This window comes from Lonchura striata, chromosome 9 (assembly GCF_050655825.1).
Source record: "Lonchura striata isolate lonStrDom1 chromosome 9, ASM5065582v1, whole genome shotgun sequence".
Taxonomy (NCBI): domain Eukaryota; kingdom Metazoa; phylum Chordata; class Aves; order Passeriformes; family Estrildidae; genus Lonchura; species Lonchura striata.
In genome coordinates this window covers 30,760,745-30,785,642 of record NC_140711.1, presented here as the reverse complement: position 1 = coordinate 30,785,642, position 24,898 = coordinate 30,760,745, and the positions used below count along the sequence as shown (strand labels likewise).

The following is a 24,898-nucleotide window of genomic DNA, read 5'->3' as shown; positions in this document are numbered from 1 at the left end:
CTGAGAGGCAGCACTGGGAGCAGACAAGGCCAGGCCAGGTAGCTCAGCTGAACCCCGACTGCAAACTCTCCTGGCTGGTGCATAGCCACACTAAAGTCACGTGCAAAAGTGGATATTTCCACTGCCATGGCTTTCTACACGCACAAAATCCCACCTCAGCTAGGCCAGCCAAGCACTGTTCATTTTCATTTCTTTCTGTCTCAACCAACACAGGACTTTAAAAGATAATCTCTGGTAGAAATGCAATTTGTTTCTCCTCCTGCATGTCTAAGCAGATCTGTAATCAGTGTAATCACTGTGCCACCGTCTCGTGTGTGACTGAGGGTCCTGCAGGATTTTCCCTGTTGCAAAAGGAACAGCATTAAAATCTTATCAAAACAAATCCAAATGAGCATCAGTCCAAGAACAAAAATTGACCCAACATGCTCCTGGGTGAAAATCTGGCTGTTCTTTCACAAAATGTTTTATTCTTACATACCTTAATCTTATTTAAGATGCGAATGGGAAACTCAGGATGAAAGCCCTCCCACCAAATTGTTGGAACAGGGGCTCCTGGGCAGGAGTGAGGGATGTGGAATGGCTCCTAGCACCTGGAACCTTCTGTACAACTGCTGAAAGCAGGGGCTGCTGATATTCCACTAAACAATCATCTAAATGTAACTAGACACTCTTCCTGGCTTTGAATTAGAAATATATAATTTCTCAAAAGTAACATTCCAAACCCATCTGTTGTCTGCAGATTCTTGAACAGCTTAATTTATGCCTTCTTTCATGAACTAGCAAAGCAATTTAAGCCTGCTAACCCAGGGTGGGAGCCACTAGCCTTTACTAAGCTGAAGTGATTGTTTATTCTGCGTTGGTGCAGATTCTGCACCACAAAAATCTTCACTAGATGGATTTTCAACAAGCAGCAGCCTTGTCTAGACAGTTTAATTAATTCTGGGAGAGGACTAAAACTGAATGGCCGTCTAGATGTCTGAACTGCAGATTTCTGCTCTGTCCCACCCAGGAGTCGGAAAGCCCTGGCTCTGTACCCTGCTGCTGGGACCCACACACAGATGTTGCCAGGCTGAGCTCTGGAGGTGCCCAGTTTGGGAACTCAGCATCCTTCAGCTCAGGATCCAGGGCACAAAGCGGAGCAGGAGGCGTTCGCAGCTTTCCCAAAGTGTCCCCGGGAGTTTTGGAGTGGCTGCACAGAGCATGGCACCCCCAGGCTGGATTTTCTGGGACCCCAAATGGCTGCTGCAGCACCGACCCCCAGTGACAGAACCATTTCTGACCCCGTGTGCCACACCTGCTCGGGGCTGGCACCCCAGTACTCACCAGTACCACCACATCACCCGGGCACCAGAGGATCAGCAGGCTGCTTCAGGTACCCCAGGACACTTCACGGCAGGAGAATCCCCTGGGAGCAGCTGGCTTGGCAGCAGGTACACTTGTTTGTGTTGCTTCCACTCCATGAAAGAGAATTAATCTTGTTCATTTAAACTAAAAACAGAAGAAATATTTTCTATAGATATTTAAAGGCTGATTGTATTTGGCTTCAGCTGCACTACAGAAACCCTGCCCTGATCCATTAGCCAAATGTCACTGTCACACAAAAAACTGTCCCCATCTGGATTAACTTCTGAAATTGAGTATAAGAGATTATGTGATAAAACACTGCTGCAATAATCTGTCCTAACCTCCTGTAAGCACCATACAATTTTTCTAAATTAATTCCAATTAAAGCAAGTTTTTTCACTTCCCACAATGGAGATTTTCTCCTTTGCTTCCTTACAAGGCACTTTTGCTGGGCCTCAGTCACACCTCCCAAACTGCATCCTGGCTATGAGACAGAAACCCAGGTCCAAAGCTGAAGGGATAAATCCAGTGTCTGGTTCTGGTCCTCCATGGAAGATGTTTTTTGTTTAAAAATCCACTGTTCTCTCCCAAGTGATACCACAGCCACTCCCTGTGTTGGAGCCTGAGTGGAACAGTCAGAAAACTCAACTGTGGCTCGTGATCCAGCAGGGAGACCAGAGCTCAGCTGCCACTGCAGCCAAGAACCCCCTGAGAAATGAAGGATGAAGGATCTTCCTTCCCTGCATCTCCAGCCAAGACAGATGTGTGCAGTCACTAACTGCTGCTGGATTCAGCACCAGTCTCTTTGGATAGATTTTTTTTTTTTTCAGACCACGTGTAACCAAGTGCTTAAAAATCTATTTTAATTACGTTTTCAAGAATAATAATACTCTGCATTACAAAAGAAAGAGGTAAAAGGTACATCTTTGACATATCAGAAAAACTTACAGCAAAGGCAAAGAGTATCTTCCAACCAAAATAAAGCTATGTTGTTCCCTACAGGGAAGCTTTAGGTGTCTGAGATTCTTTCACCCAATTCACTTTCAGCCTTCATAGAAAAAGGTGAACAGTCAAAATAGTCACTCTACCATGTCAGTTTAAATATTCCACTGACGGTCAACAATTTAGCAATAAAATTACAAATATACAGAAAATGGATCTACCGTACCCAAGCTACTCACACAACCAACAGCAAAAATACATACAAAATAAGCAGAAATTAAGTCTTTTCATTCATAAAAGCAGAATTCCACATTCCACTCTGTCTCAAATCAACACAGTAACCAAAAAGGAAGACAACTGTTGTCATACTTTGTAGAGAGGGCAGAAGACAAATCTACACAGGACTCACAAATCTCGACCAACCCTAATTGTACAAACCATTTGCTGCAGAACCACAGTTCACACGTGAAAACATGTAAAATTAACAGTAACAATTCAGAACAAGTGACGCTAAAGAAGGGTCGCTGCCTGTCGGGCAGATCGAGCCCCAGTCCAGCATGGCAGACAGCACAGTGCTTTGGAGAATGCTCACTCACAGAAGGCCAGGGGTGACCACCAGAAGTGTTCTTCCAGGCAGGAGGACAAGAGACAAGGAGAGCAGCATTGCGTTCAGTGCAGTGTCAGGTCTGAGCACGGCGTTACACGGTGCCAACGCGCCCAGGCTCGGTCAGCGCCCCCGGGACGGAGCGCGGCTCCGTTATCCCCCGGGCACGGGCACAAACCGCGCCCTGCCGTGCCCCGGGGCTCGCAGCAGCCCGCGCTGCCAGCCCCGCGACAGCCGGAGCAGGAATGGACCCGGGCAGCGGCAGCTCCTCACTGCCAGCCCCGCTACAGCCGGAGCAGGAATGGACCCGGGCAGCGGCAGCTCCTCACTGCCGTGCCCTGCCGTGCCCCGCCGTGCCCCGCCGTGCCCCGCTACAGCCGGAGCAGGAATGGACCCGGGCAGCGGCAGCGGCAGCTCCTCACTGCCAGCCCCGCTACAGCCGGAGCAGGAATGGACCCGGGCAGCGGCAGCGGCAGCTCCTCACTGCCAGCCCCACTACAGCTGGAGCAGGAATGGACCTGGGCAGCGGCAGTGGCAGCTCCTCACTGCCGTGCCCTGCCGTGCCCTGCCGTGCCCTGCCGTGCCCCGCCGTGCCCTGCCGTGCCCCGCCGTGCCCTGCCGTGCCCTGCCGTGCCCTGCCGTGCCCCGCCGTGCCCCGCGACAGCCGGAGCAGGAATGGACCCGGGCAGCGGCAGCTCCTCAGTGCCAGCCCTGCTACAGCCGGAGCAGGAATGGACCCGGGCAGCGGCAGCTCCTCACTGCCAGCCCCACTACAGCCAGAGCAGGAATGGACCCGGGCAGCGGCAGCTCCTCACTGCCGTGCCCCGCTACAGCCGGAGCAGGAACGGACCCGGGCAGCGGCAGCTCCTCACTGCCGTGCCCTGCCGTGCCCCGCCGTGCCCCGCTACAGCCGGAGCAGGAATGGACCCCGGGCAGCGGCAGCTCCTCACTGCCGTGCCCCGCCGTGCCCCGCCGTGCCCCGCTACAGCCGGAGCAGGAAATAGACCTCGGGCTGCTCGGGGCCGCCGGGCGGCAGCGGCAGCTCCGCGCAGCCGAGCCCGGCGCAGGCTCCCTCGGGCACGCCGCGGCGCTCGGCGGGGCCGCCGTGCAGGCAGCGCAGGTAGGAGCCGATGCAGGAGCCGGTGGAGTGCCGGTTGGCGGCGAGCGGCGGCGCCCCGGCCCGGCTCCGCAGCAGCACGGCGGGCGCGGCCCCGCCGCCGCTCGCTCTGTGCCGGCCCGCCGCCTCCTGCCGCTCCCGGGCGCGGCTGGCGATGTTCCGCACCCGGCTCTGGCTGCGCGACGACAGCTTCCTGACCAGCGCCCGCGGGCACGGCTCGTCCGCCTGCTGCCGGGGGCACAGGCTGTGCTCCTGCCCCGGCTGCCGGGGGCACAGGCTGTCCTCCTGCCCCGGCTGCCGGGGGCACAGGCTGTGCTCCTGCCCCGGCTGCTGCCGGGGGCACAGGCTGTGCTCCTGCCCCGGCTGCTGCCGGGGGCACAGGCTGTCCTCCTGCCCTGGCTGCTGCCAGGGGCACAGCGGCTCCCGGCTCTCCTCCTGCCCCGGCTGCTGCCGGGGGCACAGCAGCTCCCGGCTCTCCTCCTGCCCCGGCTGCCAGGGGCACAGCGGCTCCCGGCTCTCCTCCTGCTCCAGGGCCAGCAGCCTCCGCAGCTGCTCCGTCAGCGCGTCCGTGGAGTGCGGTCTCACGCCCCGCGTGGCAGCCGCCTTCCTGTCCCTCAAGCCCGAGGAGATGAAGCTCCTGCTGATGTACTGGTACTTGCTCTCAAAGTTGCAGGAAATGTCCTCCGAGGTCAGGTCTCCCAGACTCTTGGACTTGCAGGGGCTGCTCTGCTGGATGGCCGGGTGCGGGGGGAACGGCAGAGCCCCCGGGAGCAGGGGGCAGGCTGGGCTGGCCTGGGGGACACGCACCGCAGCCTTGTGCTTGCCCGAGGGCTGCTGCCACGACGGCCCGGCGCTGTCACACGCGGGGAAAGCCAGCTGGGTTCCTGCAGCCCCGAAGTGCTGGGAGCAGTGCCGGGCAGCGGCACAGAGCGCGGCGGTGGGGCCGCTGCCTGCGGTCCTGCCAGCCCCGCGCCCCGGCTCCCGCCGCTGCCGCAGGCTCACGGGAGAGGCCAGCTGGCTCAGGTCCTCCCGTCGGTACTCCCGGGCCGTTACCAGCAGGTCCTGGCAGTCCCCGTCCACCTCCAGCAGGCTGCTGCTGTCCGAGTGCTCCCCAGGGCCAGGGGCTCCCAGCGCCTCCTCAAAGATCAGGCTGTTGGAACCAAAAGAGCTGGCAGACTCGGGGGCTTCCCAGCTTGGTCCAGATTTTGTAGCACAGTTCCTTTTGGGATTTGCATTTAGCAAAGAGAGGGATGAAGACCAAGAGCCTGGCAAGTTACTCTCTAGATTATTTAATCTTTTCTTGCAAACTAATGCCCTGTGGTTCTTACATTCAGAAGCTGGAGATGCCTGGTGGATAATTGTGTATGTGGAATACTCTGCATCCTCCAGGCTGGAGAGCATGGCTGTGTCCGAAGTGGAGAATAAAGAGGATTTGTTGGATTTTGTGGGAGTGAAGTCATGCCTACAGGGGCTGCTCAGGTCTGCAGCAAACACGTGTGGGGCTGCAGCCCCTACCCTGGGGGTCTGGCTGCTGCTGCCGTGGGGGCTGGAGACAGGGGGAAGGGGAGTTTGGTCATCTGTGCCATCAAGCTGCCCGATGAGAGTGGACACAGCGCTGTCCAGCTCGCTCTCAGTTGAGAGAGAGACTTCATCAATGAGGTGAGAAATGTCACTGTCCTGCAGGGCCATCGTGGAGTGACAGTCAGGGCCCTCAGAGCACACGGCAGAAGAAAGGGAAAGAGGTGCTGCAGTGCTTTTCTGCATGTCATATTTGTGATTCTCCACCTCTGCGTTCTGAGAAAGAGAAGTCCCCATGAGACTGATCTTCCCTTCCTTAGATCCTTTTGTGTCATCTTCCTTTTTACCATCTGCACAGTTTTTGTGGTTCAGTTTTTCTGTGGGAAGTTCAGAGTCAAAGTCTTGCATTAGGGGGACAGTTCCATCAGAAAGATTATTCTCCTGGTAATCCACAAGGTGATTTGCTTGAGCTACACCATTTGCAAAAACCAAATGTTCAGGTTGCTCCTGTGGAGGTGGTACTAAACAGTCATCTGTAGAATCCCACTGGTCATTCTCCTTCTTGAGCTGAGATGCTACATTTGAGGCATTTGAGTTTTGCTCAGAAGGTGGAAAATCCAATTCTTTCAAGCTTGTTTCCTTCTCATTTGTATTGTCATCACTGTTGGCTAAATTAAATGAGAAACATGTTAGTGGCATACGAGACTCTGGTCTGTCTACCAACAGCAATTTTGTCCTTAGACAGACAAATGGAGAACGCAAAACTAGGCAGTTGTGACAGAACTTAATCATGGAGTTATGCAGGTTTAGTACAGATTATCTGAGTGACATGAATAAATGGAAAAATACAACTGCAGGCACTTCATTGAAATTTCCTTGGAATGTCTATTACATCAAGCAGGTGATGTAATATTTGTTGTAAGTAATGTTAATGAGGTACCACATCATAGCTTGCACGTGGCATTACCTTCAGCTGTGTTCCTAGTCACATTTGTACTATAAAGAAGCGTGGCAATAAAGACAGAACAAAACAGCTCTGTTAAAACACACAACACTTGAAAACAAGATGCATGCTTCAAGCTGAGTCAAAAGCATCAAGTAGATGGACTCCAGACTGGTTTATACATGTGGTTACTGCAAAGTGTTACAGTACAAGGATTTCACTTGGATCTACCAGCAAGCAGCATTCACAAGGGCAATGGTCTGAATTCCTCAAAAACACATATTGGATGTTTTTTCCACAAATCCTCTTGTCTTTCTATGCCAGATTTGAGCTCTGTGATTCACTTCTTTAGAGATTTAATGAAGCAGGGACTATAGAAGCAAACTTGGTGTAATAGATTCTGGTTTTAACGCTTGCTAGAAATCAGGTACTCTTGGAAAAAGCAAGGGGAGCCCTGACCATTCACGAAAAGTAATTTTGGAGGCATCTTACCAGATGTGCTTTCCTCTCCCTTGGCCTCCTGGGCAGTGTCCTCTGCTGGGCAGGGCAGCTCTACCAAGAGGAATCTGTCCACGGGCATGGACGCGGGACGCGCCTGCGAGCTGCGGTTGGGCCGCCGGACCACGCCTTCCTTGTCCTTCAGGTCAGTTGGCTCAGAGGCACTGTCCTTGATGTCAGCAGCCTCCAGGAAGCCCATCTTGCTCTTCTTCCTGCCCTTGGCCGGGGCGCTGGCCGTGCGCCGCAGGATGCGCTCGCCGATGGAGCGTTTGCGCACCTGGTGCCCGCTGGCCTCGGCGGTGCCCGCCTTGGGCGCCTTGGAGAACAGCCCTCGGAGCCCCATCAGCTGCTTGCCCTGCAGGGACAGCAACACCACAGCCTGGCCTGAGCCCACGCTCGCTCACGAGGCACACAGCTGCTCTCACAGTGCTCATGAGTGATGACGACAAAGTTCAGAACGCAGCAAAGCAAAAACTCACACCAAGCCACTCACAGCTGCTCTGAGCCAGGAGCTCCCAGCACAGTCTCCAGGGATGCATGCATGCCTGCCTTTCTCCTCGTTAGCAGGGCAGCCTGCCGCAGTTAGCAGAGAGCTTGGCTCAGGCTCCTAAGGGGACCTGACGAGGCTCTAGGAGGTGCTCGGCAGTGACAGGCTGCACCTTAACGTGGAGTTTCTATGCATGGGTTCCATCAAAGCAATATTCAGATGTTTCAGAGCCTGCATGGAGGATGGTTCTGGTTTGGCAGTTGCAGATCATGCGATTGGGAACCGCTGGAAAGTCTGTGCCCAGCAAGTGCAAAGTGCATGCTCATGAGCTCTACCTTTGTGGCTCCTAGAAAGTGCATTATTGTGTAACTGGGATTGAGGATTAAAGGGCTCCACTGAAAGGCAAAAAGAAATGCAAATCCATTTGGCTAATGTTTTCAAGACTGCCACACAAGCAAATAAGGTAACAGTACATCAGCTGTAAATAGACCCACTCTACAGCAAACCATTTAAAGCTATTTCTTAGTGTAATATGTGTCCCCCAGGAACTGAGCAGATCTCCTCACTCACAGATGCAAACTCAGCCTATGAGAAACAGCAGCATAGCCCATGATTCATTCAGAGCAGCATCAGGGGAACAGACCCAGGGACAGAGATGGAATCCCAGTGGGTGTCCCCTCCTGCTCCTCTTGCCTCCCCTCTGGAGTTACACTGCTGGTTTTCTTAAGCACATTTGTTCTTACAAGGGCAGCAGCCAAACAGACCCCTGCAAACCGTCCCCAAGGGATGTGATCTCCCAGATGTGCCCAGATGTGCACATACCAATAGATGTGATCCCATCCCATGATCCGATGGGATCAAGGAGGGGAAAGGAAGTGGAGCTGGGAGAGGATCTGGACAAGAGCAAACCTCAGCCCTGGGCCCTTCTCTCTGCTGTTCTCTGTCTGTTCCCCAGAGGTTTCTGTGGGTGCTGCACAATGTTGGGTTCATGTTTGTCATGACATTCTCTGCATCCTCTCAGAAGGCACAAAGACTGAAGGCTGAGTGTCCTCTGCAACCTCAAACCTCACAAAGGTCAGGGTTTTGTGTTTATCTTTGCTTCTTAAATCACTGCTAAGGTGCCATTTTACTTTAGCATTCTGCTGAACATGGCCTTAATTTCTTTGTGCTGCTTATCTCCAGATGGAAACAGCTAAGGCAGGGCAGCTGAAAACACAGAAAAAGCACTGTGCTTTCAGTTTCACTTTAAAGGCACTAAAATTGGCAAACTTGCAGAAAAACAAAATCTATGCACTAAAACGTAAAATTAGGTTAATTTAAATTAATTAAATTAGCTGCTAAAAACAGCTTGTCAAATATCATGTTCTGGTGCAGCTACAGTTCTCAAGAACTACTTCCAAAATAAGATTAGTTTAGCACACAGAAGAAATGTACCTCCTGTACCTAGACAAGATAATTGTCAGGTGCTAACAGTAAGCACATCTGCAAGTATGTGCACAGCAAGAGTGGAGTCATGGTATGGTGAAGTTTCCTTGCTGATCTCCTGCATGGAAACCCTCCACACACTTTGAGCCTCCTGAGCACTCCAACACAAATCCTGGGAGGTTCTGGGGTACATTTAAATCCATTTTTATCAGAAGGAAGATGTAAATTTCCAGCTGTACCTACCTTTCCATAGGTCTCATTAATGATTATATGAACAAAGATGGAAGCTTCTGTCAGTCCTTCTAAATACACGTGGCGATAGCCTGGGGAAACAGAAGTAGAAATATTTCCACACAAACCTCCACCAAGAACCAGCAGTTTGCATTTTATGCCCAGCTAGCAATGACTGTCTGTAAAAGTGATGTGTACACAGGAAGCCACCTGGTGCCTTTAGTAAACTTCTCTGGTGTCCCCACAGGTTTTCCGAGCCCCAGTACCAATTGCATCCAAGTTATCAAAACATACCAGCAGTGATTTCCAAAAGCACAGACAACCAAACTCCTTTGAGGAATGTGCATAAAGCACCCTAAGAGAACAGAAGATTTGTCCAAGCTTCACATGAAGTCACAAAGATTTATAAAATCTAGATTTGTCCAAGCTTCACATGAAGTCACAGAGACAAAGATTTATAAAATCTAGATTTGTCCAAGCTTCACATGATGTCACAAAAATTTATAAAATCTGTAATCTCATGCTGGTAACGTTCTCCTTGAGCTTGAAGGTGGATTTGCACCAGGAGAACAGAGGGACTCACCAGGCACGAGGCTGCTGAAGGCCACAGTTCTCTGCCCCACGAAGTCTCTCCCGATGGGATCGTGGTCCCAGACGAGGAACCGCACCAGGGCAATTTCGGGCATGTGGATGGTGAAGGTGAGGGTCTCCTCCCACACAGGATTGAAGCCTGCAGGACAAGCAGGACACACTCTGGGAAACAGGTCCATAGCTAGTGCTTGCCTCAGCTCCAGGAGACACAGGACACCAGCAGCAGCAGCAAGGACAATTCCATCATGTCAGTCATTAGATGTGGCAGATCTGCTCTGGGATTGCTTTAAAAGCAAAATGAGTCTGCCTGGGAGCTGGCAGGATACCCAGGCAAGCCCTGAGATAGATGCAGATAGATTTGAACTTCTGCATAAAGGAGATTAAAGAATAATTCAGTTAAAAGACAATGTGGGGAACAACTCTTGCCCTTCACCTCTAACTTGTTTATCTCCACACCAGAAATTCTGTCTGGGAAGCAGAAATCATTTGTTAAAATACAATAATTTGATTTCATCAGATAAGATGCTTTGCAATTTAGAAAGCAATAACAGACACTGATTCATTTACACTTATTTAATATTTTACTCTAAGAAGAAGAAATCACTTAGATTATCTTACCATTGTCATCCACCACCCTGGTCTGATCTTTACAGCAGTCAACAGGCAACCCAATAATCTCCACCTCAACAAATGGATCAATTATCTGTTTTTCAAAAACACAATATTTTAAAAGCAAGCCAGTCATACAAATGAAGGTGAATTTTTTAAAAATTAATGGAGAGAGTTGATTTAAATTCACATGAGAATTCAAACCCCTTTGATTGACATGAATTTTCAAGCAGCACTATCATGGGAATTGGCTCCATGAAGCCCATGTTGATGTACGGTTTGCATCAAGAGCTATGGACAGCTGTGACTAATTTTCATAGAAGTCACCCTTTAAAATACAAATCAAATCTCCTCATAAACACCACGAGTCGGATACAGGCTGGGGGAAGTGTAGTATGTAGTGACCAAAAGCTTGACAATATCTGAAATTTACTGGTGTGTTTGAATGAGGAGAAGGCTTGTGTCACACTGCCATGTCACTGCAGAGCTCCCCTGGGACCAAAGCACCTCACCTCTCCTCTGTCCCCCAGCATTGAGTCAGGAGGCTTGGGCAGCTGCTGCCCACTGATGATCTTCAGAATAAGCTGCTTCTTAGGGCTGGCAGGAAGTGGATCAGCAGAGTAGGGGTTGAATGTGCCTGAGAGATGGCAAGAATGGAAAAAGGTACACATAACAAATAGCACCCCCCAAGACTCACACAGACAGACAAATTCAGTCAGAAATTAAAAACTATGAGCATGGAGTTCTGTTTAGTAATTCTAAAATTCTCCTCCTCTTTCTTACAACCTTTTCTGAGTGGAGAAGCTCTTGGTTATGTGATTCCAAGGCAGAACTGTCCATGCCATGGATACTTGCTCCTGGGCCACTGCAGAGCTTGTTCTACTTTCCTGCAGCTGGTCATCCTAGGACCCCATTTTCTTCTTTTAAACTCATGTTTATAAGGCAAAGACCTCAAAATATACATATATATATGAGCACAGTAAGAGATTGCACACTGGTGCAAGTCTAAGAGCTATGAGTGCATGGAAATATGAAAGATTCTAGAATTATTTACACTTTTCTTTCTTATGCCTTCTCTGTGAAGGACACTTTGTGAAAGGCCTGGCAGCTACAGTGATAACTACACTGGCACCTTACCTTTGCACATCTGCTGAGGTTTGAGGACATAACCACAGTTGCCATTTACCCTGAATTTTGCTTCATTTAACTGCATCACGCGTCCCTCAGACTGGTAGTTTAGAGCCACTGAAAGAGAGAAGCCGGGTGCCATTAATAAACAAGATGTTACTAGGCACATACACACCAAAAGGGAAGGAAGCCTCTCGTGCAGCTCCTACCTAGCTGGCAGCCCACATTCCAGTAGGGAACAGGGTTGAAGTTGCTGGAGTCGATCCGGTAGGCTGAGGGGTAGACCCTGGTCAGCTGCCTCTGGTTGTAAAGCATGAACTGCTCAGCCTTCTGCTGCACTGCCTGGTGGGCTCTGGTCTCACTGAAGGACAGCACGTTCCCTGTGGAGCCTGTGTGCCACGGCACAACCAACAGACGGGTGACAAACAGCCCCGGGCACGGGGCCTGAGCCCAGCCCCGTTCCCTGGGTGTTACCAAGGGCAGCGTGGGATTGAGTCTGGTGTTCCAGGACAGAACACAAACCAGATCTTACACAAACCATGCACCCTGAGGAACTGAAGGGCAGCAGCTCCCCCTTCCAGGAGGCTCTGCTGTTCTCCCCTCAGGTCTGCAGGCTTGAAAGGAAAGCCAAGCGAGAGCTCCAGCTCAAGAGCTCCTGCTGGGGCCTTTCCTCCTGCAGACCCCCAGCTCTGGGGAGCCTGCAGCAAAATCCTCTGCTGGCAGCAGGGGCAGAGGAGTCACTGCCAGGCAGGGAGTGCCCTGCTGGGCTCTGGCTTTGCCCCAACAGCAGCACTCAGCCCCCTCCTCTCATGGGTGATGAGGGACGTGCCAGCCCTGTGCCACCCCAACAGCAGCACTCAGCCCCCTCCTCTCACGGGTGACAAGGGACGTGCCAGCCCTGTGCCAGCCCCGTACCATCATCCACGATGTCCTGGGCTGCCACGGAGTTGGTGTACACCACCAGGTCTGACAGGGCCCGGCACAGCTTCACTGTCTTCCTGCGGCGGGCAAGCCTGCTGGGTTAAAGCAAACACAAACGGGCACTTGCAGCATTGAAGGTGTGCTTCAATCCCCCTTTCTGCTCTTTTCAACAACGAGGAAATAAAGAATTGTGAGCAGGGAGCCCTGTGAGGCAAACTTCCTTGGAAAGGGTTCTGGGATGACTGCTCCTCTCTACTTCCACAGCCCATCCACACAAACAAAATTTTTCATTTAAAACATAATGAAATGGCTGCACCATGGCTGTTCCAGACAAAACCAAGGAGCATTTCAGTGAGAGCAGACACTTTCTCAGTGGCACTTTTTTGATTGCTTTTTTTCCCATTCTCAGATGCAAGAAAGTTGCCTGGGCTGTGATGCACCTTCTTTAACATGCATTTTGCTCTGTTTGCAGCGGGTGAGATAGGGCCTGGCATCTTTCCATGAGCAGTGGCACTGTCACACTGCTCTGCAGCTAATTGCTGCTTGCAGCCTGTGACAGGTGACACAGCCCAAACAGTGGGCTCACAGCAAGCCCAGCTGAGAGCTGTCAGGTGTGACAGACACACCACAGTGACACACAGACACACACACACCACAGTGACACACAGGCACACACGGTGACACACAGACATCACAGTGACACACACACACACGCACAGTGCCACACACAGGGCACCTCTCGGGCACAGCTCCACCCGCCATGGTGGAGCAGCCCTGCCCTCACCTGAGGGGTTCAGCTCACCTGTGGGGCTGGCCCGGCTCCTTGCCCAGCGGGTGCTGCTGGCCATCCTCCTCGTCCGAGGCACTGTGCGCTTTGGCCTTTGCAGCTCTCTGTGGGGACAGAGCCAGGCAGGGTCGGTCACTGGGGGCTCCCGGCCCTGAGCTGGGCTGGGCAGTGCCAGGGATGCCAGTGACCCTGGGCTGGGCTGGCAGGGCTCCTGCTGTGGGGAAGGGATGGCAGCACAGAGCACACTGTGCCCCACGGCAGGGACTCCAGCTGTGGCTGTGAGCTGCTGTGTGCTGCCAGCCTCAGGGGTCACTCCTGTGTGCTGCCAGCCTCGGGGGTCATTCCTGTGTGCTGCCAGCCTCAGGGGTCACTCCTGTGTGCTGCCAGCCTCAGGGGTCATTTCTGTGTGCTGCCAGCCTCGGGGGTCACTCCTGTGTGCTGCCAGCCTCAGGGGTCACTCCTGTGTGCTGCCAGCCTCAGGGGTCATTTCTGTGTGCTGCCAGCCTCGGGGGTCACTCCTGTGTGCTGCCCTGGCCTCAGGGGTCACTCCTGTGTGCTGCCAGCCTCAGGGGTCACTCCTGTGTGCTGCCAGCCTCGGGGGTCACTCCTGTGTGCTGCCCTGGCCTCAGGGGTCACTCCTGTGTGCTGCCAGCCTCAGGGGTCACTCCTGTGTGCTGCCCTGGCCTCAGGGGTCACTCCTGTGTGATGCCAGCCTCAGGGGTCACTCCTGTGTGCTGCCCTGGCCTCAGGGGTCACTCCTGTGTGCTGCCAGCCTCAGGGGTCATTCCTGTGTGCTGCCCTGGCCTCAGGGGTCACTCCTGTGTGCTGCCCTGGCCTCAGGGGTCACTCCTGTGTGATGCCAGCCTCAGGGGTCACTCCTGTGTTCTGCCCTGGCCTCAGGGCATTATTTCTGTGTTTTGCCCTGGCCTCAGGGCATTATTTCTGTGTTTTGTCCTGGCCTCAGGGGTTATTTCTGTGTGCTGCCCTGGCCTCAGGGGTCATTCCTGTGTTCTGCCCTGGCCTCAGGGTATTATTTCTGTGTTCTGCCCAGTCCTCAGGGGTCATTCCTGTGTGCTGCCAGCCTCAGGGCATTATTTCTGCCAGGATCTGTCCAGCACAGGCCGCTCTGTGCTCTGTGCCTGCCCTGCTCCCTTCCCAACACTGCTCCCCTGGCTCCAGGGCACTGCTCCTGCTGAAATCCCAGTGGATTGTGTCACATCTAACAAACAGCAACACACAGCATGGTCTAAATATACAGAGCACTGCTTCTACCCACCTGTGCCTCCCCCCAGTTTAGAAAATTAAACATATTCATTAGTGAAGGTGTGAACAGAGTCTGGGCAAAAAGTTCAAACATCATCTTCCTACTCCATTTTGAGCCACATACAAATATTTAAGTGATTCTAAACTATTACACTGTAAAGAAAATAGCTGATAAAAAAGAGATTAAACCCTCAAAATCCCCTTCTTTCATAAGCACCTATGATTTAACAGTTTCCAATTTCAACATTACATCTTATGTAAGGCTAAACACAGCTTCAAGTGAGAGTTATTTAATTCCCTTCTCATCAAGAGGTAATTAATGTAACTGAGAGCTCCTTATCCTTTTGCACCCGGCTCACTGAGCACAGATTTCATTCCTCCTCTTGTTGGACATAATTCAGTTTGCTGTGTTTGGTGCTGACATGAAGCTGACTACATTGGAAATCATTTGCATGGTTCACTTTGGAGACTGAAGGTCTGCACTGAGCATGTTCCATGCAGTTAACTTCCAGGAATTGCCAGCTTTAGTGTCTTTGTACCTCCCCAGTAGTTTTTAAGAGTTTATTCATTTGGCACTAGAGCTGGCTTAAAATGTCATGTGTCAATATTGTTGGGTGGATAATTCTGTATCTGCAAAAATATCAATAGCAGCCAGTGTTCCCTGGCATCCCTTCAGCTGCAAAGGCATCAGGGAGCAGTTACAGGATGTCTCTGTTGCCTCAGTCTACAATATTAAAAAAATCTATAATTACGCTTTTTTTTTTTTTCACCAGAGATGAAATGAACAGGATTTCCAACCTGCTACATCCATTACGATAACTAGCTGAAGTAATTAAATTATTGACAGACCTCCCAGCCCTCAGCAGAGCAGGCAGATTCCAGTGGCTGATGTCTGCCTGTGACATGCCATTCCCACATTTGTGTGGCCAGCAGCAAGCTCGGGGTGCCGTGGGCAGTGCCCACTCTCAGGGACCCCAGGTACCTGGCGTTCCTGCCCACCCTGAGGGGCTCACGTGCACTGAGCTCAAGGTGCTGAAGGAAACACGAGCACTTGAACTGATGCAAGCTTGGAACTGAAGTGTAAATATGAGTCCTGCTACTGTCTGCTATGGGGATTTTTGATGGCTCCTAGCTGGTTTCAAGGCAGATGGACTGGTGGCTGATTAAGTTCTTAGAAATGTCTCTTAATCATACAAAACTGCTCGGATTCTCAGTCCCAAAGCTCAGTGCAGCCCTCCCTGTGGAGAGCACAGAGCAGCAGGGTCTGGCAGGCTGGGGCAGAGGGCTGCTGGTGGCACAGGGGGTGACTGGTGCAGACCTGCCCCTCTGCCCACTGCCCCCAGCAGGGAGGGAGCTGGCAGCTGCAGATGGCAGGAGCACATTTGTCAGGATATGGGAGCGGGAGGAAACGTGGGCACTGTCCCCTGCGGGGCTGCTCTGTGCCCAGCTGTGAAATGAGAGCTCTCACTCTGCCTGGGCCAGTGGAGACAGCACTGAGGAGCAGCAGAGCAGGCAGCCCGACCCAGCAGCTGCACAAACATCACCAGGATGTGAAAACCTGGAGGAGATCGGGCAGCACACATCTGCACAGAGCAGGAGCCCAGAGCCAGCACTTGGCCACAGCAGCCCTGGGAGCAGGGGCAGTGCCAGCGTGGCCCTGACCAGGGTGGGACACAGCAAAATTGGGCTCTGACTAAACCAGGCACTGTCAGCTCTCTGGAAATCAAGATTTGCCAAGATATTTGTCTCTGCTGCTCTTCTGCTGCTGCAAGTTTGATCAGAAAATCAGCAATTCCACAGCATGAGTAAAGGTGATCTTTTAGCCATGTGAGTAAGTTTTTCTTAGTCTTAAAGGTTCTCAACCTTCTGAACAGAATTATGACACCAAGTGTAATCACACAGGCTCCCTCCTTGCTGTTCCATGCCCACCACACTTGTCTGGAGCAGTAAAACATTGCCAGGGTCTCTGGAATGCTGCCAGTCCTAGAACAGCAACCTCAGCTCTCATTTATTTCACTCACCTTGTGTTTACCAAAGTTCCCCATTAATGATCGGCCATGAGACTTTTTTCCACCTTCTTTTGTGTCCAAGTTCTGTGCAGAAAAAGTGCAATAAAAGCATAACTAAATACGTTCAAAAATGTATTTAAAGACTCTGCTACAGCCTCCAAAAGGCAGGATTTCAACCCCATACAGTTCTTATATGTCACCCTGGTTCACTATAGGAAGGTAAAATTATTCCAAATGAGACAAAGTGAGTTAAAGTCTGATCTGTGAACAAATTGAAATCCAAAATCTCATTACAGAACTTCTCTAATTTCTTTGTATGCTTCATAGTTTAGAACCATCTAACTGTAAAGAAAAATACTAACATTAGCACTCAAGACAACAACAAACCCTGTAGAGAAAGCAGTCTAGCAAAATCAGGCAAATAACAACAAACCAAGATGTCTGAGTGTTCTTGAAAGCAGCCACAAAGGGAAAAAGGAGGGGAAAAAGACTCTCCTAGCAGATAAAAGTGGATTTCTCATAGGCAGCCTGCAGGCTGAGTTCCACATTCCCAGCCATGCCCCCAGACATCAGCTGGATAACTCCTGGCAGCATCTCACTTCTTCTGTCAGGAACACACAGCCTTTCATCTTCTGAAGAGCAAAACAAAACTGAAGAATATTCCCCCAGCATTTCAGCTGGGTGAGTGTTTCAGTGCTGTGAACTCCAACTATGAGCTGGAGTCACTTTGGGCTTTCATGATAAGGGCACTGGGGGCCCAGCAAAATCAATAACCGTGTTCAGAGATTTGCTCAGAGCTCAGGCTGGAAGTCTCTGTAACATGTAGAAAGAATCTTTAGCAGATTTTTACTTCTTTTAATAGCAATTATTTGGGAAAAACCAAAGGCAGACCAGTAATGAAGGAAAAATAAATCACCAGTAAAAAAAGCAGGAAAATATCCCAGCTGCTCCCTTTCTGGTCCATCAATTACACAGTAACTCCCAGAAAAGAGCTCTGTGACACTGGTTCCAGAGTGGGCACATCTCCACAGAAAATTCACTCTGTATTTAATGTCCCTGGAGTTGGTATCCATTTCCTCAGTTCCTGGCTCTCTCATCTGAACAGTCTGCAGCACATCGCCCTGTCCAGTCCCACGGGGGCTCTGAAGGAAGGGCCCACGTACCTGCTTCAGGTTCACACTGAAACTCTGGTGAGTTGCCTTCAGCAGGGCTCTCACAGTGAAGCTGTCAGGATCCTCTTTGTCCCTGATCTGGGATTCTTTTAGCAGAGACTCCAGTTTCGTTCGTATAAAAGATTCCACCTGGTGCTGAGTTGCACCGTTGCTCTGGAAGACACCAGGAAACCCAGTTCAGTAGGTGTTTGTGTCCATCCCAAACGCACTGAGGGTCACCCAGTGCTCCCATTTCCTTCCCTCTGCCACAAAAGACTCCTTGCACAATCCTGCCTGATTCTGCCCTTTCTTCCTGTGGCTTTTACTGCATTTCCCTTCTCCTTTTCTCCTGAATCCTCCCAGCCCAGCTCTGAGTCCCCCTGCAGATCCCCCAGGACTGGCCATGGGCTCTCTCTGCCTCACAGCTGTCACAAGCCCCACCTTCTCTTTCAGAAGAGCATGAATTCCCAGATAATGCACTTACAGACACCCTCAGCATTAGATTGCTGCTCCAAACAGTTAAAAAAGGAAGCAATTTATGTTAACAGTCATCCAGACTATACAGATTCAAACCAGTCTCTTACATAAGGCACTTAAAATAAAAATGAATCCTACAGAGCAGCATGAACCTGACAGAGGAATTAAAAACTTAGGAATGAAGAACTCTGCTAACAACTCTAAGTAGGACATGGAGTGTGCATGTAAGAAATGCAGGGCTGGAACACTCTGGGAGCTGACTGTGTGCACATACAAAGCAGGGCTTTAATTTGCAGTCGTCCTCAATTTCATCAGCACTGTCCTCTTCTGAAACCTCTCCTTCCTCAGCATCTGCTCCAAGGCTGCAGGGCAACTTCTTACCCTGAAATGAGGAAAAAACACCCCCAATAAATGTTGTCAGTATTAGTTAGTGCACCCAGTCTGCTCTTCTTGCTTTACCATCTGCTCCTAAATAAATCACCTAGTAAACTTTTGTGCTATTGCTCCCGTGCACAGAAATGTTCTCAGCCTACCTGCTTCATCAGTGGGAGACAGGAATGACATTCAGGATTTCTGCAGAAATGCAGAAGATTGATTTTTAGGCTGCATTTTGAAATTAATAATGCTGCTGCTAATGAGTAGGTCAAATTCACTTCATGCTGGTACCTTTACACTGGCTTAAATCCCTGAGTGTTACTAGAATGACTCTTTATATACACTTACAGGATGAAAATTATGCCATTATTTGGAATTGTTTGGCTAGTGAATCAATACTGCCTGTCAAAGGAAAATGTATAAAAGGAGCAAAAACAATAGCAAAAAGATGAGAAGCTGGCTTACTTCTCAACAAGGTACCGATTCCTAAATCTGATTTTATCTTTTCCAACAGAGCTGCTTAAATTGAGCAGGGGATGGGAGACAGGGCTTTGTGCAGGGCTCCTGTGATGCTCAAGATAGAATTTCTCATTCTGAAAACAGCTCAGCTCCACAGCAGTCTGCACCCACAGGGCTCCAGCAGTGAGAGCTGAGGCTCAGCTGAAATGACAACCTCAGACGTGCTGAAAATCCAGCTCAGAAGTTCAGGTGAGAGCCCGGAGCACCCAGCCTCTCCTGCCTTTAGGGCAGTGCCCTGGGATTTCTCACGGGAGCGACGTTCCACACGATTTCCTGTGGATCCTCAGAGAGCAGCCCCACGTGTGTGCACAGCTCATTCACCAGCAGCCACCCCACTAAACCGATGCCATGAAAAGCAAAACCACAGCTGAGCACTCAAAGGGCTCCTAATTTAGGGTCAGCTGTCCTGTGCACTGCAGCATGATCAAACTAACATCAGACAAACTGTGAATCCCTGCAGCCAGACTGATGCCAAGGACAGCAGGAACTCCAGAGTATCCTGAGAGTTCACACAGAAGTAATTGCCCCCCTGCGTCCAAATAAATTAGACAATCTAATAAGGCAGAACTAATAACCATCCTCCCAAAGGTCTGCCTTGTGCTCCTTCCCTGTTCTATCCATCCTGGCCTTTGGAATTCCTTTCAGAGCAAATCTGTTTGGAGTGAGAGGCTCACACAATTAATCCTGCACAGAGCTCCGGGGCCTCCTCCAGCTCCTCCTGAGCTGCTCTTCTCTCATAAACACAGCAGATGAACCATGAAGAGCTCATCCCATGGACTACAGCTCCGAGTTGGGTGAGGGGAAAGGCAGGAAAGCTTCACTTCTCTATCACTCCAAAGTACTTTGTCCAAGGAAAGACCGTCAGATAATGTTTAGATGCTAAAGGGATATGAACTGGTCCTCAAAAGAAAAGCTGCAATAAATATCACAAGCTGACTTTTGTTGCACTCTGAACATGCCCAGCAGCAAGTTACCTTCACTAGGATTTTCCCTTTTAAATCCTGAGGGCTGGGAAGCTGTCTGGGATCTCCAGTGCTCACAGATGACAAGTCCAGTTTGTCACCGAATATCTCCTTGAGGTACTGGGCGATCTTCTTTTGCTGTTGAATACTGCAGTGGTTTTCAATGGACAGGATCACTGGGAACCTGGAAACAAAGCCCCAGACAGCCTCACAGCTGTGTGTGGAGAGACAGCACCTGCACTCTTACCACCCCACCTGGGAATGGAACAGCCGAGTTCTTCCACAGATTTACCCCAATGTTTCCTAAACTCTTGGCAGCCCCAGGGTTCTAGAACAAGGAATCCCACACTAACCCAAATAATGACAACCACCTCCTTCAGTTTTGAAAGTACCACCTTGTACTTCTCATCAATAACACCAACCTTTTGGGCTTGGTTGGCTTTTTCCCAAAAATCCATTGTTGGGTGTTTTTTATTAAAGCAAAGGAAGTATTTTCCTTTTATTCTCTTTAAACTACTCAAAATTCTCTACACCCACTCATGATTTGAGACTTCTCTCTCTCTCTCTGTGTGTGTATATATATGGGTAAAGTCCACAGTTTTCATAATAAACTTTTATAAAGCACTGTGGCAAATGAAACAGATTCAGAACAATACCCCACATGTCAGTATTTCCTCACACTATACATGACAGCTTTTCAATTTTTCTGCTGAAATAAAGTATTTTCAGTAGGTAGAGAGCATCACAGTATCGATTTCTCAGGAGAATTTCCCTGTGGATGCGAGTGGGAAGTTCTATTGAAAGTGTCAGACTGTCCAAAGCCTTACTGAGTTTAAGAGCACAAAAAGGTTCAAAGGTTCAACTTAGGCAGAACTCTCTCTCCCTCAAATGATGGGAAGAGCTTGTGCAGCTGAATAATAAAACACAACATGGGCAATAAACAGGGCAACAGAATCAACCCTGATGTGTTTAAAGAATATTTGCACTTCCTGAGCTTGATGGTGGTTTTCAGTGTGGGAATAACTACAGAAAACAGGCGTAGCTTCAAACCTGGCTCACACTTACTCGTTTTTGATGAAGGCATATTTATTGATGGTTTCTGCCACGTCCCGGAAGAGGATTTTGGAGGTCAGGGTGTAGCCATGGTGCACCACTGGCTCCCCATCTGGGCCATCCCAGCAATCCACTGTTAAGACCAGAAAAGGCACACATTAGGAGATGCCCCCAGTCTCATCCTGCTGCCAGCAGAGCTCACCTGCTCAACCATGCAGGGGCCAGCGAGGTTCACTCCCCTCCTGGCACCTCCCATCCCTCTCCCCCAACCTGCCAGCTGAGCTCAGACTAACAGGACAGTCTCTTCCTAGGTCAGATGTGCAATGTGTTTGGAGAATTGTTTCCCTGGGGGGAGTGCTTGGTTGGATTCTGGTGAGGATTGTTTGAGCCTGGGGGCCAATCCAACCCACCTGGGGCTGGGCTCAGAGAGGGGCATGAGTTGTGTGAGAGTCAGAGAAAGTAGTTTGTAGTTTTAGTATCCTCCTTTTATATAGTATATTAATGCATTTTAGCATCGTTATAATAAAGAACTCATTCAACCTTCTGAATTGAGTCAGACATCAGCATTTGTTCCCATTGGGTTGGCCTGCATTTACAATACCAGAGAGGCTCCCAGTGCAGCCCCCCGTGCAGTGACCCATGCAGCCCCCATGCAGCCCCTGCAGCCCCCATGCAGCCCCTGCAGCCCCCATGCAGCCCCTGCAGCCCCATGCAGCCCCCTGCAGCCCCCTGCAGCCCCCTGCAGCCCCATGCAGCCCCAATGCAGCCCCATGCAGCCCCCATGCAGCCCCTGCAGCCCACCTTCAACGCAGCGGCAGCCGGCCTGCAGCACGCGCGCGTACATCTCGGCGCGGGACTGCGAGAGCAGCTGGTCCCCGCTCAGGTAGGTGTTGTGGGACGAGGCGATGAAGTAGTGGCACAGGGGCTGCTGCATGTCCTGGTGCACCTGGCGGTGCAGCGGGTTGCACACCTCGCACGCCGGGCTGCGCATGAAGCGGGTGAAGCCTGCGGGCACAGGGCGCGTCAGCGGGGCCGGGGCAGCCTCGGAGCCCGCCCGGAGCTGGGGCTCTGGACCCTGGCTCAGCAGCAATGCCTGCTTGCAGCAGAGCTCCTCATGGCACTGCTGTGCTGTGAACGGCACTGCCCTGGGCAGGGATGGGGCACACAGGGCAGCAGCCGCCAAAGCAGAGCCCTGGATCAGCAGCCAAGCCACTGACCCATCGCCTTCACTTCACAGTTCTCCTTTTCCTGCCAGTTTATTCGAGAAGATGCTACTTCATTTATAACCCTCTAAATGAGAGCAGCGCTGAACAGGGAAGGCTTTAAAAATACCTCCTTTAAGAATGAAACATGGAAAATATTTGCAAAGGACAGGGCAAACAATACCAGCCCTGAAAGCAGCTCAGGGATGAAGGCAGCTGCAGCAGCAGGTTAAGAGGAGCAGCAATGCTTGCAGAAATATTGTTTAAGTGTCACAGCTTGTTTGTTTTACTTTCCTTTTTTCAGTTTGAGTGCAGCGCCCTGGGTCACATCAGAAGCTTGTTGAAGGGAGGCCATACCCAGGATTTAAATACCATGTGGAGGAAAATTCCTACTTCCCCCCTCCCCGAATCACCATGTACATTATGCTGCTCCACAGAAGCTTCCTTCTGGGCAGAGGAACACACCAGGGCTTTTAATCTCTTTCATCTCAGCTCTGAGGCTGATTTGATACTAAATTGGATTCTGAATAAACATACCATTTACAATTGCTTTCGCAAACAATGGGAATCAGGTATTAAAACCCAATGAAAATGCAACTGTCTGTACTTTATTTCACAGAAGCATAGAAGACTGGATTGTGCAGGATCCCAGATCCCCAGAGCCAAGACAGAACCAACCCTTGGCTTTCATAACCTCACTGGGAGCAGGCTGTAGATGAGCTGCATGGAACAGGACAGTTTTGTGAGAGTGAGCAATAAATCCCCACAGCCTCAGGCATCCAGCCCCACTCCTGAGGCTGTGATGGATGCCTGAGAGCTGCTGCCTCACCACACCTACTGACATCTCCCCCCTGCCTCACAAAACACACCCACACTCCCGACTGTGGATCCAGGGGACAGCAAAAGCCTCACCAAACACCATCAAAGCACTTCCACTCCACTGCAGCATGGCAAGGGAAAACTCACTCTGAAGCCAAAAGTTTTACCTTCAATCCCAAGAACATTTTGCTTCTTGTTTTCTTCTGACACTTCAAACTTCTGTATGATGTCCAGACAATATTCTGGTGTCACATTATTCATCTGCACAAAAACAGCATGGGTACACTCATTCTTAACGTCAGCAGCATGTGAAAATCTACTTAACTTGGAGGAGACAAACAGGAGTGAGAGGTAGCCATCAATTAAAATCTATGTCATTTTAGTCTCAAGATTAAAATTAGATGTTTAGCAGCCTTAATAATGGTACTGGCCAATACTGCTGAAACGAGAACTATGACATTATATTCTTTAATATAATCTTCTTAGACATGCAAAAAGATTTGGCAGGCTTGGATTTCATTTTCATGCGTTTTCCACTCCTATGATTTCATTACTTCCAAGGGAGTTCACTGTAATACACAGGCTAGGAGAGAAATAATTAAATTCTGAAATGAAAAACAGCAGCTTTTCTGAAACAAGGAGGAATTTTGTCAACAGCTTCAGCTAGGCCACAGCTGAGGTTCTAACTGATTTGTGGGGCACTTACAAGTGGACACTTATATTTCCTTCAGAACTAAAGCAAGGAGTAGCTCCCATCTCTCATCTCATCTTTCCTCACTGCCTTGAGCTGTAGAAAACCAAAGGAAGAACGAGGACTGCGTGGATTTAATTTCTCCACTACCAACATCACAGGAAGACAATAGGGGCACTCAAACCTCTGGATCATCCTGCTCACTGTTTGTACTGTCCTAGCTAAGCCAGCCATCCTAAGATGCTGCAGGAATTACACAGGATAATAAAAAAATAACAATTTAGTATTAAAAATAACTGATTTTCCTTGCTCAGGTTGGTGTTTGATTGCAAGCACTGCTCAGAGCAGGCCCTGTTCTGGTACAAGCTGGCTCTAATTAACATTTCCATTATCCCTCATGGCTCCTTGCTGGCCCAGTGTGGGGTTCTCATGTGCTTGAGGAATGGAAATGTCTAATGTAGTCCAAAGCTGCCTCTACCAGGGAAAAGTCTACACATTTGTGATTTTTTTTTATTGTATCTTGAGAGGTGATGACTTTGGCCACTCATTTTTTTGTTACACTTTAAAGTACTCCACAAAAATAATGTGGAGTGTTCTCCTAAAGAGGGAGTTCTCCTAAAAAAGAAGCCAGTTTAGGAAGCTAACAAAAACCCCAGCCCGCTTTTGTTCTGTCCTCAGGCTGCAGAGTATTTCCTATCTTGCCAAATGAGCAGCAGATGGAGCAGAACAGACTGTCCACACATTTCCGAGCATCCAGACAACAGCAAAAGCAAAATGCTGTTTGGGTGAGGGCACTGGGGAGCTGGAGCACCATCAGCTCCTGGAGCAATGCTGCCCTGGCCCAGGGCACTGCTGGCACTGGGAATCTCCCTGGCCCCCAGAGCTGGGCACTGGGGAGGGGCACAGGGTGCGGGTGCCCTGGGCCTGCCCAGCCAAGAGGCTCAGCAGGAGCTGCTGGTTTCACTCCCCATGGATTGCTGCTGCAGCAGAGCAGCCCCCCAGGCAGCTGTGCCCAGCAGTGCTCTCAGGAGGGCACACAGGGCACTGGGAGGATGCAGAATGCCAGACCTGGCAGTCAGCTCCAGGTTCTGCTGCTTCAGCAGGTCCATGATGTCCCTGTGCATCCCCAAGGGAGCTCCCCCACCTCTGCCACGCATTCCTGCTCCAGGACCCTGAGCACCCTCTCACACTGCTCCCCTGGGCACTTCAAAAACCATCCCAAGCAGCTCAAA

At 50.5% G+C, this 24,898-nt stretch overlaps 1 protein-coding gene across 8 annotated transcripts in view; it reads right to left on the bottom strand.

Moving 5' to 3' along the window:
- Positions 1 to 2,190: 2,190 nt before the first annotated feature.
- Positions 2,191 to 24,898, bottom strand: part of PLCH1 (phospholipase C eta 1) — a 57,770-nt gene continuing 35,062 nt past the window's right edge. For 4 of the 8 annotated variants that reach the window (XM_085588074.1, XM_085588076.1, XM_085588075.1 and 1 more), the window contains 18 exons: positions 23,143 to 23,236; positions 21,756 to 21,959; positions 20,967 to 21,087; positions 19,914 to 20,085; positions 18,320 to 18,427; positions 17,581 to 17,742; positions 16,430 to 16,501; positions 13,161 to 13,249; positions 12,353 to 12,453; positions 11,647 to 11,826; positions 11,447 to 11,554; positions 10,822 to 10,946; positions 10,319 to 10,403; positions 9,693 to 9,839; positions 9,122 to 9,201; positions 7,789 to 7,848; positions 6,961 to 7,321; positions 2,191 to 6,193 (listed from right to left, as the gene is read on the bottom strand). In XM_085588074.1, the coding sequence (XP_085444200.1) occupies positions 3,873 to 6,193; positions 6,961 to 7,321; positions 7,789 to 7,848; positions 9,122 to 9,201; positions 9,693 to 9,839; positions 10,319 to 10,403; positions 10,822 to 10,946; positions 11,447 to 11,554; positions 11,647 to 11,826; positions 12,353 to 12,453; positions 13,161 to 13,249; positions 16,430 to 16,501; positions 17,581 to 17,742; positions 18,320 to 18,427; positions 19,914 to 20,085; positions 20,967 to 21,087; positions 21,756 to 21,959; positions 23,143 to 23,236 (4,590 nt within the window). In that variant the 3' untranslated portion in view covers positions 2,191 to 3,872. The remainder of the gene's footprint in view (positions 6,194 to 6,960; positions 7,322 to 7,788; positions 7,849 to 9,121; positions 9,202 to 9,692; positions 9,840 to 10,318; positions 10,404 to 10,821; positions 10,947 to 11,446; positions 11,555 to 11,646; positions 11,827 to 12,352; positions 12,454 to 13,160; positions 13,250 to 16,429; positions 16,502 to 17,580; positions 17,743 to 18,319; positions 18,428 to 19,913; positions 20,086 to 20,966; positions 21,088 to 21,755; positions 21,960 to 23,142; positions 23,237 to 24,898) is intronic. The other 4 variants (XM_085588077.1, XM_085588079.1, XM_085588080.1 and 1 more) reach the window with 4 other exon arrangements.